General features: G+C 38.1%; 1 protein-coding gene and 1 non-coding gene across 2 annotated transcripts in view; both read left to right on the top strand.

The window, feature by feature from the left end:
• LOC148697010 (uncharacterized) overlaps window positions 1-8,614 on the top strand; it is a 41,028-nt gene extending 32,414 nt beyond the window's left edge. The window contains exon 4 of the mRNA XM_088693426.1: window positions 8,606-8,614. Coding sequence (XP_088549552.1) covers window positions 8,606-8,614 — 9 coding nt within the window. The remainder of the gene's footprint in view (window positions 1-8,605) is intronic.
• Window positions 5,267-5,377, top strand: LOC137738522 (small nucleolar RNA R71). The gene has a single exon (XR_011068966.2). It is a non-coding gene; the product is annotated as a small nucleolar RNA R71 (small nucleolar RNA).
• Window positions 8,615-18,984: the final 10,370 nt, after the last annotated feature.

Genomic DNA, 18,984 nt, shown 5'->3' with positions numbered 1-18,984 from the left:
AAAGGGGAAACATGACAACTAGGATGAATGCAGGTGGAGTGCATGTGCAATGTTTTAAAGGATGGAATGCATGTGAATATGCTAGAAATCTGAGGGGAATGAATGATTAAATGTGAATGGCTGATTAGAATCTAGGGTGCATGTGGGTTAGAAATGCATGTGGGTGAATGTTTGAATGATTAAAGGGGAAACATGACAGCTAGGTTGGTTGGTGGCTGCCATGGAGGTGTGGAATGATGGAATTGCACAAGGGGAATGCATGTGCACGGTTTTGGTGTGGAGAAATGATTATGGATGCATGTGTTGAATGATTTCTTGGTGAGGGATGTGGAGTGGCTGGAATGATGAAAGAATAAAGGGTGCATGTGGGTTAATTAATTAAAGGGAGTGCATGTGCAATGTTGTTGTTGGTGCAATGATGGAGGAACAAGTGCATGTGGCTGAAATGTGGAAGGTGTGTGGCTACTTCAAGTAGGAATCCTTGTGACATCAACTCTTCAATTTCGTCCATTCCTTTTGCTCCAAGTATAAGTTATTCCTTCCAAGTCCAATTTTGCTCCAAAATGCTCCAAAATGCATCTTTTTGCTTCCTTAGCCACATGAACCTAAAAACACACGAAAATGGCTTAAACGCCAAAAACAACTATGAATTAACAATATAAATGCACGAAAACAAGCTAAGTAAGTCGCCTAAATATGCTCCTATCATGCTTTCCTTGTTATAACATATGTGAGTGTTCGTCTACATGTTTACATCAATCTTCTCACATATACCTAGTGTAGGGTGTGTAGTCAGAAAATCTGTGTGAAAATTGAGTGCATAGCTTGTAAGGAATTGAGCAAATTCTCTAAGGCATGTTACTACATTCAAATCATGGTTTTAAATGCTTAATTGTGAACTAGTATGTGGTGACTATGAGTAAGAATGTACTTAAGTGTAAAGATGGCTAAAATCTGTGGGAATAATGATTTTTAACTTGTCATGTGCATTGGAAATCCCTGAGACGATTGTTGGAAGGTGTAGGTTGTGTTTTGTTCGTTTTGTCTAGTTTCGTGTTCTTTTGTTGTTTTGTTTTGCTCGAGGACTAGCAAAAGATAAGTGTGGGGGTATTTGATAGGAGCATATTCATGTGACTTAAATGGCTTGTTCTCGTGCATTTACGTTATGTTTCTTTAGTTATTTTAGTACTTTAAGCTATTTTCGTGTGTTTGTAGGTCCAAAGGGCTAAAGGAGCAAAAAGATGCATTTTGGAGACTTTTGGAGCACTTTTGGGCTAAGGATGGATAGCTTATGCTTGGCCCCAAAGTGTTGGACAAAATTGAAGACCTAATTGAAGACCAAAGTGTTGGAACCTTGTTCCCTTTAGTTTTAGGACATTTAAACCTTTCCAATTTCCTTAGCCGTGCATAACATTCCAACATTCCACTCCTTCATTTCAGCCACACTCCCACATATCATTACTTATCATCACCACTTATCATATCATAACCACATATCATATCACTCATCACTTATCACTTATCACTTATCATCATCACTTATCATAATCACTTATCACTTATCATCATCACTTATCACTTATCACTTAACATGCATAACGCACAGCCATTCTAACACATTGTCATTGCACATGCATTTCCTTCATTAATTAACGCACATGCACCCTTTATTCTTTCATCATTTCAGCCATCTTCCACACCCTTTAATCATTCACCCACATGCAACCTAATCACACACCCACACAATCTGCAATCATTCAAACAAACACCATCATTGCCATGCATCCCATTCCATCTCCCATTTCAGATTGCATTTCATTCATTCCAACCAAGCCACATGCACTCCCTTTAAATATATTCAACCTAGCTGTCATTCCACTTCATTGCACATGCATTCCCTTCATAAATAATTCCACATGCATTTGCACATGCATTCCCTCACCAAGAAATCATTCAACACATGCATTCACTCTTTAATCACATGCACCACCAATTCAGCCACTTTCACACACCAACAACACCACTCATTGCACATGCACTCCCACCCTTTAATCACATGCATAAATCAGCCACATGCATCTCCCATCACCATTTCAGAATTCCAGCATTTGCACATGCAACCTAGCTGTCATATTCCCTCTCCCATCCATCCATCTCCCTATAAAAACCATACACACTTCACACAAACATTCATTCATTCTTCCATATTCAGAAATTCACCAAAACCCCTCCCCCTTTGCCGTGCAAATCCACCACTTCCCTACTAATCCAAACACCACAAAAACAATCCATTGCCGTGCCTATCACTCCTCACAAATCCTTATTCCTTGTGATACAACAACGAGGAAGAGAAGAGCGCCTAAACGTTCATACAATTCAAATTTGAGTTGTTGGAATGTTTAGGTGTTTCTTTGATTTCAATGGTTAAATTCAATTCTCTTTGTTTTGGACGTATGAGGAATGGAAGAGAAGAGTGCCTAAACCTTCATACAATTCAAGTTTGAGTTGTTGGAATGTTTAGGTGTTTCTTTGATTTCAAAGTTATGAGGAACTAAACCCCCCCTTGGCTAGGGGGGGGATTCGAAATATATGTTTATGCTTGCATTTTGATTTGATTACTTCTAATTGCGTTTCATAAGTTGTGGATTCAATTTGTTTAACCGTTTGATTGATAACTTATTTATGTATGTTTATTGAGAGTGCACACTTAATTTTCATGCATGAATATGACGCTAGAATATAACTGAGTTTCACCTAATAGTTACGAACTTATATTCACAAGTAGTGGAGGTTGCTTATAAACAATCGCGTTAAACGAATTCTTGGCATAAGTTTCATGCGTATTCCATAGTAACGAGTGCCTCGTCGATGTTTATGATTTCCGTTGAACTTAATGATCTTTGTTGAATGTCTCTATCATGCGTATTCCATAGTTAGGGACTTTGATTAGGAATAATTTGGTTGTAATGCGTATTCCATTCAATCCAATGAATCTAGGGAAATCTGAAAGTTAATTTAAGCGGACCTAATTAACTTGGAGCATTGAGAATTCATGGTTTATTGAAATGCAATTGGAAATCGTTTTATTATGCAAGTATAACATGTATGGAGATGAACCCCTTAGCTAGCCTTCATTCCATTCAATTCTATCACACATTCACATTTACATTTTGCTTTTACTTACAATCTGTTCTTTTAGTTTAAATTCGTCAAAACCTAAATCCCCCTTTACTTTCTTGTCAAATTAGTTAGAAATCAATTTAGTTTGTGTTTATAAGTGTTGTGATTCAATTTGTTACATAAATTCGTCCAAAGTACTCAAAGTGCTCAAAACTGCCCAGAAAGTGATTTTAAGGCAGTTTTGCGTGTTTTGGGTAATGTTTGAGTCTTTTGGTTTGTTTTAGTGTTTTAAAGTTTAGTTTTGCATTCCTTGAGTCTAGTATAGTGTTTCATATTGTTATTTTACGTTTTTGAGTCAAATCCAAGTGATTAACAATCCCTCCTAATCCCCGGTCCAGAACGATCCCTACTTACATACTTACTACAACTGATAAAAAGAGGGTTTAATTTGTGCGCGTATAATTCCCGCATCAGATGCATGTGGGTTGGAATTGCATGTGCAAGGGGACAATCTGAAAATGAAAAGAGAAATGCATGTGGCTGCAATAGCATGTGGAATGGCTGAATTGAATGATTATTGCACGGCACAAATGGGACGTGTTGGTGTGTGAATGGAAATGTGCTGAAAATGCATGTGAAAGCATGTGAATTAAAGCTATATGTGGCTGCAATGATGAAATGGATGGGAGTGCATGTGGCTTAAAGGGGGAATGCATGTGGCTGAAATGAATTAAAGAGTGGGAAGTGCATGCGTATGGCAAAGGATGTATTTTCTGAATGAATGAATGTGCATGTGAATTAAAGCTAAAGTGGAATGACAATGGCATGTGGAATGGCTGAATTGAATGATTAAAGTGCACGGCACAAAGGGATGTGTTGGTGTGTGAATGGAAATGCATGTGGCTGATTTAAAGAATAGGTATGCATGTGAATTAAAGGTGTTGTGTTAGGTGATGGGTGCATGTTAAGTGATAAGTGATGATGATAAGTGATAAGTGATATGATATGTGGTTATGATAAGTGATAAGTGGTGATGATAAGTAATGGGATAAGTGATAAGTGGTGATGATAAGTAATGAGTGGTGATGATAAGTAATGGGAGCATGTGGGTTAACTAATGAAGGAAATGCATGTGCAATGACAATGTGTTAGAATGGATGTGTGTTATGCATGGCATGATTGGGATTAGGAAAGGTTTAAATGTCCTAAAACTAAAGAGAACAAGGTTCCAACACTTTGGTCTTCAATTAGGTCTTCAATTTCGTCCAACACTTTGGCTCCAAGCATAAGCTATCCATCCTTAGCCCAAAAGTGCTCCAAAAGTCTCCAAAATGCATCTTTTTGCTCCTTTAGCCCTTTGGACCTACAAACACACGAAAATAGCTTAAAGTACTAAAATAACTAAAGAAACATAACGTAAATGTACGAGAACAAGCCATTTAAGTCGCATGAATATGCTCCTATCAGTATCACGGGTTGGCTTGGAAACTTTCCAACCTCTCTTTGGTTCAAGGCATCTGCAATCTGCCCCAATTGTGTCTCCATTTTGGTTAAAGCCACTGAATGTTGTTGGAGGGTGCTATTTGTGGTTTGTTGGAATTGCAAGGTATTTTGGGCTAACAACTTAACCGTACCCTCAAGTGTAGTGGCTGGTTTTGGTTGGAAGTTTTGGAATTGATTGTTGTTCTTCCATGAAAGGTTGGGATGATCTCTCCAACTTGAGTTATATGTATTGGAATACACATCATTCCTTGGCCTTTGATTGTAAGAATTCATGAGGTTCACTTGTTCTTGGACAAACTCGGGGTAAGCCTCCCTAGATGGACATTGATGAGTAGGGTGGCTTGGAATGTCGCAAATGGCACACACTTCATTTTCTTTTGGCACCATGTTGAGCACATATTCAAGCTTCTTTTCAAGGTTAGCTACCTGCAAAGAAAGATCATGATTAGAACTTGTTTCATATACTCCAACTCTCTTACCCCTCAAATCTTTGTGTTGAGCATTAGCTCCCAACATCTCATAAATGTTATACGACTCTTAAGCATTCTTTTTCTTCAAAGCTCCACCTGCTGCATTATCAACAGTTGATTGACATGTTTGGGTTAGTCCATCATAGAAAATTTGCATTTGTAAGTAAAGAGGTAACCCATGGTGTGGACATTGCAGCAAAAGGCCTTTAAAACGCTCCCAACACTCATTGAAAGGTTCTCCATCATCTTGTTTGAAATTGAAGATTTGTCCCCTTAATGTGGCTGTCTTTTGAGTGGAAAAGAACTTCTCCAAAAACTTCTTAGCCACGGCATCCCACGTGGTGAGGGAACCAGGTACTAGAGTCATCAACCAACTCTTGGCCCTATCTTTCAAGGTGTAAGGAAACACTCTCATCCTCAGATTTGCTTCACTTACTCCCTGCAAAGGTAAACCACTCATAACATGTAAAATTCTTTAATATGAGCTAAAGGATCTTCATTAGGTAAGCCATAAAAAGAAGGAAGCATATGGAAATGTGAAGATTTAAGATCATAGTTTCTAGCTTCTGTGGGCAGCAAGATGCATGAAGGTGAATTTGGTATGATTGGTTGAGCATAGTCCTCCAAAGCTCGAAGATCATCTTGGTTGCCCGCCATTTCTTCTTCTATTTCCCAATTAAAGTGCTCAGATCCTTCACTTGTTGAACTAGACGAATTCTCTTCCTTTTCTTCACGGACAATGGAGGAACTTATTGGCACAAAGCTTTCCAAAGTGTTGCTCTTTAACCGTTCAAGTCTTTGGCCTAATTCAGCAAGTCTATTGGACATATACTACCTGAAACAAGATAAAACAAGTTTGAATAAAAATCAGAAATCTACCTAAAATGAAAAGAGCAAGGTTTAAAACCAAAACAAGCAATTATAAGGGACTGAAATCAGTCCCCGGCAACGGCGCCAGTTTTTGTTGTTGTGTTCCTTCCTAGTGCTAAAATATGTTTAGTATAATGGCACAAGTAAGGGTGTTGAATCCACATGGACTAATTGGACCTATACAACCACTTGTTATGCAAGAAACCTATTAGAGAATAAAACTAATCAATTTAGACATATTTGTTGTTGTAACTTGAAAGCATAAGAAAATGAAGTAAATATAAGAAAATGACTCAACAAATAATAAAATGGGGTAGTACCAATGGAGATGAAACTAGGGATTCGATTTCACCATTGCTAAACCAAGTCCATGTGTGTTAAGTCAGTTCATACTCAGTCATCTATCTATTTCTTGAGTTTGTTTCACTTAGATATGATCAACCATATGATGTGTGGATGTGATCAAATGTTCTTAATCTTGAACCTAATTGTGATGTGCAACTTCGGTTCTTAAACAAGAATGTGTCATGCACAAGAAACTTTCATAAAACCAAAGGAAACACTCGGCAGGTTGTTTGCAAAACATTCCCTTCATTCATTCACATATCCACCAAGAATATGCATGATGTATACTCTAATCTTGGCTAAACAACCTGTGGTTAATTCAAATGGTGATCAAATATTAAAATCAACACACAAAGTCACAATTAAATCAGAGAATGAAACAAGAAATAGATGGATCAACTGAGCATTCTAACTTGACTACATGGAAATCTTGCAAGGCTACATCGAATCCCTAGAAAGGGATTAGTTACACCTCATGTTTACAAAATGTTTGACATAAAGATATACAACATGAGTGAACATAAAATTAAAGAGAAGGAACCCTTGAAGCAAAACTGATGTTGAAATCCCTTAAGGGTGAAAGGGCTAGGATTGAATGGTTTCTGCAAATGGGAGTGAAAATGGACAGAGATGGAGCGGCTAGGGTTGAATGAATAATGGAATGAGGCCGAGAAGAAGTTGTTTCTGATGCCTAATTCGCATGGTTTAAATAGGGCTGAAAAGATGCATAAAAGTTAAGTATTGATGGTGATATAAGAGGCTAGAATCTGATTTAAAGGTATTTCTGAGAATGGCATTTGTTTTGAACTTTGTTTCCTTATTTTCCACCTCCAAATCAGGTTTGCACGGCTGAGAGAATGACAAACAAGGTAAGTGTTTGAGGTGAGTTAAATGGCTCAAAACTGATGTAAATGGTGTTTCCACATATGGCATGTGTTTTGAGCGTTTTTTCCTTGTTTTCACAACTTGCAAATCAGGTTTACACCTTCTTGCCTTGTGTGGAACCACCAAATATGGCCGAATTAAACCACTTTCCTTCCACATCTTTTCCTGAAATTCGAGCAGCCCAAATTAGTCCTAGATTCCTCATTTGGACTCCAAATTAACTCCCCAGAATCCTCTCCACGTTTGGAATACTGCTCAGCTACCAAAAGAAGTGTTTTTACTTCATTTGCCTTCCAATTGATCCTATTACACACTTGGCTGCACACTGACACCAAATAGTGTAAAATGCAACCAGTTTAATACAAAGTCATCACAAAGACACCAAATATGGAAGATATAAATGCATGCAATATGTGAGTTATCAGTAGCTGACCACTTGAGCCGTATGGTACATGAAGAAGAAGCCGTACCTATCCCAGAGACATTCCTAGATGAGCAATTGATGTCCGTCGAGGTAAGTGAGCCATGGTATGCCGATTTAGTGAATTATTTGGTGTCTAAACAAATTCCAAGCGATCTAAATAAACACCAACGTGATAAACTTAAAAGGGAGGCTCGATTTTATGTGTGGGATGATCCTTATTTGTGGAAATATTGTGCGGATCAAATCATTCGTAGGTGTGTGCATGAATCGGAGTTTAATTCAATTTTAACGTTTTGTCACACTTATGCATGTGGAGGTCACTTTGGCACTCAAAGGACGGCACGTAAAGTACTCGAATGTGGTTTTTATTGGCCTACTATATTTAAAGATGCAAGAACTTTTTGCATAACATGTGATAGATGCCAAAGAACCGGAAATATAGGTCCAAAGGACCAAATGCCGCAGACACCTATCCATGGTGTCGAAATTTTTGATGTTTGGGGTATTGATTTTATGGGTCCTTTTCCTTCATCTCATGGTTTCCTTTATATTTTACTTGCGGTTGATTATGTGTCGAAATGGGTGGAAGCAAAGGCCACCCGTACTAATGATTCCAAAGTGGTTGCAGATTGATAGGAGCATATTCATGCGACTTAATTAGCTTGTTCTCGTGCATTTATGTTGTGTTTCCTTAGCTATTTTAGTGTTTAAAGTCACTTTTGTGTATTTTCAGATTATAAGGCCAAAGTGTGCAAGAAGATGCAAATTGGAGTCTTTTGGAGCAAAAGAGGAATGAATGAGTTGAAGACTTGAAGAAACGATGAATTCCTACTCCAACGATGAATTCCTACTCAAACGATGAATTCCTGAATTCCTACTCAAACGAGGAATCCTACTCCAACAAGGATTCCTACTTGAAATAGGAAAGTTAACCCTAGGTTTCCCGATTTGGTAACCTTTCTTAATCTTAAACGTTCGTATTTTCTAGCCACTTTGAAGGCTTTGTAGGCACTTTAGGACACAAAACAAAGGCCCTAGGCCACTTTAAACCCTTTGCCGTGCCTTAACCCTAACTCCCTTCCCTTGCCGTGCAAGGGGGGCATTTTTGTCCCCTTTTATGCATCTAAACCCTAACCCTTTTTCCTTGCAGCCACTCTCCCTTTTATTTCTGATTTAAACCTATTTCTCTCTAAAACAAAACCCTAGCCGCACCCTAAATTGTTTATTATTCAATTTTCATTCAGCCACCACAAAACCTATTTTTCCCTCTTTAGGCCGTAGCCTCCCATTTTTATCATTCACCCTAATAACCCAAAAATCCATCTCAACCGCACCTAATTTTCACCCTAGAGCCTATTCATTCATTCACACTCTTCATCATTCAATATATTTTTCAGCCACAAACACATCTTGCCGCAGCCACTCCACCCTTCCTCCACCATTCCATACACCATATACACCTCCATACACCTTCCCACCTCCTTGCCGCACCACCATATCACCCTAAACCCATCTATAACCCAGAAAACCATCCACAAACACCATAAAACCTCTCTGCGCAGCAAGAAGAAAGGAGAAAGAGTAGCTTAAACGCGCAGAAATTCAAGTGGATTCGTTGGGCGTTTTAGGTGTAATCAATCTTTTGTTCTTTATGTTTAATTTCAATTTTATTTCTCTTTCTGTGAACATGAGAGGCTAAATTGATAGGAGCATATTCATGCGACTTAAATGGCTTGTTCTCGTGCATTTACGTTATGTTTCTTTAGTTATTTTAGTACTTTAAGCTATTTTCGTGTGTTTGTAGGTCCAAAGGGCTAAAGGAGCAAAAAGATGCATTTTGGAGACTTTTGGAGCACTTTTGGGCTTAGGATGGATAACTTATGCTTGGAGCCAAAGTGTTGGACGAAATTGAAGACCTAATTGAAGACCAAAGTGTTCATATGGCTAAGGAAGCAAAAAGATGCATTTTGGAGCAAAATTGGACTTGGAATGGATAGCTTATGTTTGGAGCAAAAGGAATGGACGAAATTGAAGGATTCCTAATCCATTGCAGCCACATGCACATTCAATCATTCACACCAAAACCTTGCACATGCTTTCCCATTTCATTATTCATTCACTTTGCAGCCACCATTCACTCTTTAATCCACATGCATTCATCATCATCATTCACCACACCTTGCAGCCACATGCATTCCCCTTTTATATTTCCAACCCACATGCACTTCCCCCTTTATCATTTCAGCACATGCACTTCCCACTTCATCATTTCAGCCACCAAACATCCACATGCATTCATCCTAGCTGTTTTGCACATGCATTCACTTAACCTAGCTGTCATGTTCCCTCTCCCATCCAAACCTAGCTGTCATGTTCCCTCTCCCATCCATTCATCTCCCTATAAAAACCATACACACTTCACACAACATTCATTCACTCTTCCATTTCAGAATGTAGACATCAAACCACCCTTGCCGTGCTCTCCCTTACAATCCAAACACCATCCTTCCATTTTCACCTCCCCAAACCATTCACACCATCAAACTATCCTTAGACCTTGTGCTACAACGAAGAGAAAGATAAGAGGGCCTAAACGTTCATACAATTCAAGTTTGAGCTGTTGGAATGTTTAGGTGTTTCTTTGATTTCAATGTTTAAATTCAATTCTCTTTGTTTTGTACGTATGAGGAATGGAAGAGAAGAGTGCCTAAACGTTCATACAATTCAAGTTTGAGTTGTTGGAATGTTTAGGTGTTTCTTTGATTTCAAAGTTATGAGGGAATTCGAAATATATGTTTATGCTTGCATTTTGATTTGATTACTTCTAATTGCGTTTCATAAGTTGTGGATTCAATTCGTTTAACTGTTTGATTGATAACTTATTTATGTATGTTTATTGAGAGTGCTTAATTTTCATGCATGAATATGACGCTAGAATATAAGTGAGTTTCACCTAATAGTTACGAACTTATATTCACAAGTAGTGGAGGTTGCTTATAAACAATCGCGTTAAACGAATTCTTGGCATAAGTTTCATGCGTATTCCATAGTAACGAATGCCTCGTCAACACTTATAATTTTCATAGAGCGTAATGATTCTTGCTTGTATCTCTATTATGCAATCATGTAGGGGACTTGTGGGGAATGTTTTGGGTTGTCGTATGCAATCATCCAATTCAATAACGTTAGGAAGATTTGAAGGTTAATTTAAGCGGACCTAATTAACTTGGAGCGTTGAGAATTAATGATTTGTTGAAATGCAATTGGAAATCGTTTTATTATGCAAGTATAACATATGTGGAGATGAACCCCGTAGCTAACTTTCCATCAATTTGTTCTTTCTTTTCTTGTTTCTGTTTTCATGTTTAATTTAACTTGTTGTTCAATTATGTTAAACATGTGGAACTAATTTCTTTTTAGTTAGAGGTGAATTTGAAGCCATTTACATATGTTGGTTATGATTTGATTTACTCCAGTTATGAATTCATGAACTTTAGATGTGGTTTATTTTTCTGTTTTGATTAAGAACTTGTTTATGTATGTGGGTTGAGGGTCGACACTTAATTTGCATGTCTAAACTTGATGCTAGGATATAAGGGAATTTCACCTAATCGTTATGAACTTATATTCATGAGTAGTAAAGATCGCTAGTCACGATTATGTTTAGTAAACCCTAGGCTGGATTAACATGCGTATTCCATAGTTATGAATGCCTAGTCGATGTTCATGATTTCCGTTGACCTTAATGATCTTTGTTGAATGTCTCTATCATGCGTATTCCATGGTTAGGGACTTTGATTAAGGAATAATTTGGTTGTAATGCGTATTCCATTCAATCCAATGAATCTAGGGAAATCTGAAGGTTAGTTTAAGCGAACCTAATTAACTTGGAGCATTGTCATTCATCGTTTGTTGAAGTCATAACTGGGAGTCAAATTATATGCTTATGTTCATGTGTGGATAAGGAACCCTCTAACTAGTTTTTCATCATTCTATTCCATCAATTTCGTTTGTAGAATCTGTTTTAATTCCAAGTTTCTGTTTTAGTTTTAAATTCGTCAAAACCAATCCCCCATTTATTTTAAAGTGTTAGATTAGTTAGAATTACATTTAGTTTGTGTTTTTAAGAGTTTTGATTAAATTTATTTCCCAATTTCGTCCATATTCACCAAAGTGCTCAAAACTGCCCAGAAAGTGTTTTTAAGGCAATTTTGAGTGTTTTGGGTGATGTTTGAGTCTTTTGGTTTGTTTTAGTGTTTTAAACTTTATTTTACGTTTTTGAGTCAGTTTCCAAGTGATTTGCAATCCCTCCTAATCCCCGGTCCAAAACGATCCCTACTTGCACCTATACTACAAATGACAAAAAGAGGGTTTAATTTGTGTGCTTAACTATTTTCGCATCATAAATCCCTAGTTAGCTAGGGGGTGATTCGAAACTATGTTTATGCTTGCAATATGAATTGATTACCTTTGGTTGGAATTTCATGAGTTTTGGATTCAATTCGTTTAACTGCTTGATTGATAACTTATTTGTGTATGTTTATTGAGAGTGCACGCTTAATTTTCATGCATGAATATGATGCTAGAATATAAGTGAGTTTCACCTAATAGTTACAAACTTATATTCACAAGTAGTGGAGGTTGCTTATAAACAATCGCGTTAAATGAATTCTTGGCACTAGTTTCATGCTCATCATAGTAACGAATGCCTCGTCAACACTTATAGTTTTCATGTTGCTTAATGATCTTTGATTGTATCTTTATTGTGCTTTTCACGTAAAGGACTTTTGGAGAATGTTTTGAATTGTGTATGCGCTGTCCCATCCAATTCATTAACTTAAGGAAAACTTGAAGGTTAATTTAAGCGGACCTAATTAACCCGGAGTGTTGAGTTTCATAATTCATTGAAAGACCAACTAAAAATCATCTTGTATGCAAGTGTGACATGTGTGGAGAAGAACCTTCTAGCTAGCATTCCATCCATATTTTCATCACATTCATCTTTACAATCTGTTTTAATTACAATCTGTGCATTTTATTTAATTTCGTCAAAAACTAAATCCCCCTTTACTTTAGTGTCCAATTTAGTTTGAAAGTGTCTTAGTTTGTGTTTCTAAGTGTTTTGATTCAATTTATTACCCAAATTCGTCCAGAATAGTCAAAGTGCTCAAAACTGCCCAGATTGTGTTTTTAAGGCAGTTTTGAGTGTTTTGGGGCTGTTTTGAGTCTTTTGGTTTGTTTTAGTGTTTTATTGTTTAGTTTTGCATTCTTTGAGTCTAGTTTAGTGTTTTAACTTGTGTTTTACATTTTTGAGTCAGTTTCCAAGTGATTTTGCAATCCCTCCTAATCCCCAGTTAAGAACGATCCCTACTTATTCATATACTACAATTGTCAAAAGAGGGTTTTAATTTGTGTGCTTAAATATTTCGCATCAAATTTTTGGCGCCGTTGCCAGGGATTAGCAACTTTGCTAATCCCTTGGATTGTTACTTTCTGTTTAGTTTAATTTGTTAAAGATTCTGACCTTGTTTTGTTTTCTTTGTTTAGGTACTAGTGTATGACTCGGAGTTCTCAATCGATTCGTGAGAATATCTTGGACTTTGACAGCGATTTTGAGAGGATTTTGAGACGAAAGAGGAAGCAACACGAATCAAATCCACCAAGCCTGGAACCTGACCTCGAAGAACAAGTCCTAGAGGAGGAGGAGGAACCCACGGCAAGGATATTTGAAGAACCCCAAGGCATGGCCATGGACAACCGGACACTCAAGGAGCTTTCGGCCTCGGGATTGGATAATGCCGCACCTTTGTGTATCCAATATCCCCCACCTGCCCAAGGGAAGACCGACGAGTTCGAGTTGAAGTCAAGCTTGCTTCACCATATTCCGAAATACCATGGGATGTCCATGGAGGATCCGAACAAGCATCTGAAGGAATTCGAGGTGGTATGTTCAAGCATGACTCCCATCAACGTCGATGGAAGTATATTGAAGATGAAGGCTTTTCCATTCTCTTCAATGGACAAAGCCAAGGATTGGTTGTATGACTTAGCTCCCGGAACCGTCACATCATGGGAGAGCATGAAGAGGGCATATCTGGAGAAGTTTTTCCCAACTTCTCGAATCATCCTTTTACGTAAAAGGATAAGTGGAATCCAACAAGAAGAAGGTGAGTCTTTTCCTACGTATTATGAACGTTTTAAATCACTTGTTACTTCTTGTCCACAGCATCAGATGAAGGAGGAGTTACTTCTTCAGTACTTCTACGAGGGGCTCCTACCAATTGAACGTCAAATGCTCGATGCCTCAGCGGGTGGAGCATTGGTGGACAAGACACCCATGGCGGCCAAGGTTTTGATTGCTAACCGAGCGTTGAACGCTCAACAATACGAAGGAGTAGGCCAAAGAGGACCCCCACGGCAGCAAGTAAATGAGGTAAGCTCCACACCCGATCTTCATTCACATTTAACTAGTCTTGCTTCCATTGTGTCTCAGATGGCCGAAGGAATGAGGATGCAAGGACCAATTGTGTGCGAAGTGTGTTCTATCCAAGGACATGCTTCTGAGAAGTGCCCACAACTCATTGAAAATGGTGGATGGGAAAGCGCAAATGCAATTGGATTTCAAGGCCAAAACCAACCAAGGAACGATCCGTATTCTAACACCTATAATCCAGGTTGGAGAGACCACCCGAACTTCAAGTGGAGGGAGCCCCAACAACCACCAAAACAAGGAGGCTTTAGACAACAACCCCCGGGTTTCTTCACTAAGCCATACGTACCCACACATGCTCCACAACAATCTGGCCCAAATGCTTCAGGTACGTCCCTAGACAATGATACACTTCTTAAGTTACTAACTAATTTGTCTCAGGGGCAAGAGAATCAAACCAAAGCAATGCAAAATCAAGAAAAAAGGGTGGATCAATTGGAGAAACAAATTGGGCAGATTGCGGAGTTTGTAGGGCAATTCCGAGACCAAGGCAAGCTCCCAAGCTCAACCATTCCAAACCCAAAGGGAGGGTTCGAAACCGCCAATGCAATCACCTTAAGAAGTGGCAAGGAAGTTGGAACCACCTCACAACCACCAAAATCAAGCCAAGAAGAGGATGAAAGGTTGCTGCAAGAGGAAGAGAGCAAGGGCAAAGCCACGGCAAGGGTGGAGCTGATGCGGAATATATAAGCACACAAATTAAAACCCTCTTTTGACAATTGTAGTATATGAATAAGTAGGGATCGTTCTAGACCGGGGATTAGGAGGGATTGCTAAATCACTTGGAAACTGACTCAAAAACGTAAAACAAAGGTTAAAACAATAAACTAGACTCAAAGAATGCAAAACTAAACAATAAAACACTAAAACAAACCAAAAGACTCAAAACAGCCCCAAAACACTCAAAACTGCCTTAAAAACACTTTCTGGGCAGTTTTGAGCACTTTCACTAAATTGGACGAATTTGGGTAATAACTTGAATCAAAACACTTAGAAACACAAACTAAGACACTTTCAAACTAAATTGGACACTAAAGTAAAGGGGGATTTAGTTTTTGACGAAATTAAATAAAATGCACAGATTGTAATTAAAACAGATTGTAAAGATGAATGTGATGAAAATATGGATGGAATGCTAGCTAGAAGGTTCTTCTCCACACATGTCACACTTGCATACAAGATGATTTTTAGTTGGTCTTTCGATGAATTATGAAACTCAACACTCCGGGTTAATTAGGTCCGCTTAAATTAACCTTCAAGTTTTCCTTAAGTGAATGAATTGGATGGGACAGCGCATACACAATTCAAAACATTCTCCAAAAGTCCTTTACGTGAAAAGCACAATAAAGATACAATCAAAGATCATTAAGCAACATGAAAACTATAAGTGTTGACGAGGCATTCGTTACTATGATGAGCATGAAACTAGTGCCAAGAATTCATTTAACGCGATTGTTTATAAGCAACCTCCACTACTTGTGAATATAAGTTTGTAACTATTAGGTGAAACTCACTTATATTCTAGCATCATATTCATGCATGAAAATTAAGCGTGCACTCTCAATAAACATACACAAATAAGTTATCAATCAAGCAGTTAAACGAATTGAATCCAAAACTCATGAAATTCCAACCAAAGGTAATCAATTCATATTGCAAGCATAAATATAGTTTCGAATCACCCCCTAGCTAACTAGGGATTTAGCCTCTCATGTTCACAGAAAGAGAAATAAAATTGAAATTAAACATCAAGAACAAAGGATTGATTACACCTAGAACGCCCAACGTATCCACTTGAATTTCTGTGCGTTTAAGCTCCTCTTTCTTCTCCTTGCTGCGGCAGAGATGGTTTGGGGTGTTTTTGGATGATTTTCTGGTTTAGGGATGGGTTTATGGGGATATGGTGGTGCGGCAAGGTGTGTGAGTGGTGGAGGAAGGTTTGAATGGTGGCTGGAAAGGTGGGGATGGTTGCGGCAAAGGTGGGAAGTGGCTGGAATGGGTGGAGATGGCTACGGATTGAAGGGTTTTGGGTGATGGTTGATAGGAGCATATTCATGCGACTTAAATGGCTTGTTCTCGTGCATTTACGTTATGTTTCTCTCGTTATTTTAGTCCTTTATGCTTCTTTTGTGTGTTTTCAGGTTCTAAGGGCCTAGGGAGCAAGAAAGTGCATTTTGAGGCCATTTGGAGCATTTTTGGGCATGGATTGGATAGCTTATCCATGGAGCCAAGAGGATGGACGAATTTGAAGGCCTTGTATGCACTTGAAGACACAAAACAATGGCCCTAGCCCAATCACATAACACATTATGCCATACAAACCAACCTATTTTAGGCCCATTCTATGTACTTAAACCCTAGCCCTTTAAACTAGTTCATTTATCACTTATCAAACCATTCACTTATCACTCACCACATATCATTCACTTATCACTTAACATATCATTCACTCACATTTCCACCATATATTCTTTATTCCTTTCCAAACATCTCACATGCATTTCCACCTTCCTACTTCATCATTTCACCACATTCTCCCTCTTTAACTCACATGCATTCATCATAATTCACAACACAAAACAACTTCATTGCCGTGGGTTCCCATTTCCTATATGCCATTTTCAGATTTCCACCCACTAACCTAGTCATCAACACATGCACTTCCACCTTTCATCCACAATGATTCATGATTCATTCACTTTGCATCCTTTAATTCAAACACATACTTTCCCATTGTATAATACATCCACATGCATCTTTAACCAACAAACATTACAACCACATGCACAACCTCTCATTGCCGTGGCTTTCACATGCAAAAGCCATGCATTCACATGAATTTTCAGCAAGGAAACATCATTGCCGTGGCTTTCACATGCAAAAGCCATGCATTCACATGCATTTTTCAGCAAGAAAGCATTCTTGCTGTGGCTTTCACATGCAATTCCATTTTCACATGCTTCCCTTGTTGTTTTTCATCATTAACCATCCACATGCATGCTTAAACAAATACTAATTCACACCTCCATTCCTCCTATAAAAACCCTTGCATTCTCATTCATAAACACACCTCAATTCATTCTCATTCACTCCCCATTACATATCTCTCCATTTCTCACACCACAACACAAACACACACCATCTTTACATCCTGAAATTCCAAGCCTTGCCGTGGGTTTCTTTCCATTTTCTATCTTTCCTCATCCATTTCCATAATTCCCCAATCCATTCAACACACCAACAACATCCCTTAGACCTTGTGCCATAATAACGAAGAAGAAGAGTGCCTAAACGTTCATACAATTCAAGTTTGAGTTGTTGGAATGTTTAGGTGTTTCTTTGATTTCAAAGTTTAAATTCAATTTTCTTTGTTTTGTAATGGAAGAGAAGAGTGCCTAAACGTTCATACAATTCAAGTTTGAGTTGTTGGAATGTTTAGTTGTCTCTTTGATTTCAAGGTTATGAGGAACTAAACCCCCTTTAGCTAGGGGGTGATTCGAAACTATGTTTATATTTGCAATATGAATTGATTACTTTTGGTTGGAATTTCATAAGTTGTGGATTCAATTCGTTTAACTGTTTGATTGATAACGTATTTATGTATGTTCATTGAGATTGCAAGCTTAATTTTCATGCATGAATATGACGCTTATAAAGAATCGCGTTAAACGAATTCTTGGCATAAGTTTCATGCGTATTCCATAGTAACGAATGCCTCGTCAATGTTTATGATTTCCGTTGGACTTAATGATCTTTGTTGAATGTCTCTATCATGCGTATTCCATAGTTAGGGACTTTGATTAAAGAATAATTTGGTTGTAATGCGTATTCCATTCAATCCAATGAATCTAGGGAAATCTGAAAGTTAATTTAAGCGAACCTAATTAACTTGGAGCATTGAGTTTCATAATTTATCGAAAGACCAACCGAAAATCAATCTTGTATTACAAGTGTAACATGTGTGGAGAAGAACCCCTTGGCTATTCCATCATCCATATTTTCATCACATTCATATTTACGTTTATTCGTTTTACAATTTGCTTAGTTTATTAACTTGTTTTGTTATTTCAATTTTCGTCAAATCAAACTTCCCCCCCCTTATTTTGTTAAGTCTTAATCATTTGATTTGTCTTATTTTATGTTTTTAAAGTATTTGGAGTCTTTTGAACTTGTTTTGAGTCTTTTAAGTTTGTCTTAGTGTTTTAAAAGTTAGTTTTATTTATTTAAGTCAAGTGTTTAGCATCCCTAGTTAATCCCCGGTTAGAACGATCCCTACTTACATCATTACTACATTTGTCACAAATAGGGTTTAATTTGTATGCGTATAATGCTCGTATCAAATTTTGGCGCCGTTGCCGGGGATTGGCAAAATTGCTAATCCCCTGTCTTGAGTCTTGTTTAAATTGTTTAGTTTCTATTTTGTTTTAATTTTTTTGGCACCGTGTGTATGTGTTTTGTTTTTGTGCCGTGTGTGGCAACTTGTTTTCTTACTTGTGCCAAGTCTATTAAGTTGGTTATTTATCTTGTTTACTTTTGTGTGTAGGTGCTAGTTTATGACCCGTAGCTCACAACCTGTTCGTGAGCATATCTCCGACTTTGACGGTGATTTCGAGAGAACTTTGAGAAGGAACAAGAAATTGCAAGAGTCTAATCCTCCTAGTCCCGAAGCTGAAGTAGAAGAGGAAGCCCCAGATTGGGTTAAAGAAGAAATACCAACCATGGCCATGGACAATCGAACCATCAAAGAGCTTTCTGCCTCGGGTTTGGCCAATATAGCCCCTCTTTACATTCAATACCCCGAGGCTGCCCAAGGCAAGACTGATGAATTCGAGTTGAAGTCAAGCTTGTTGCACCACATTCCGAAATACCATGGGCTT

The sequence above is a fragment of the Pyrus communis genome, chromosome 5 (assembly GCF_041283825.1).
Source record: "Pyrus communis isolate YQ-2024b chromosome 5, ASM4128382v1, whole genome shotgun sequence".
NCBI classification, from domain to species: domain Eukaryota; kingdom Viridiplantae; phylum Streptophyta; class Magnoliopsida; order Rosales; family Rosaceae; genus Pyrus; species Pyrus communis.
Note: the sequence above shows the minus strand (reverse complement) of the source record. Positions and strands in the feature narration are given on the sequence as shown.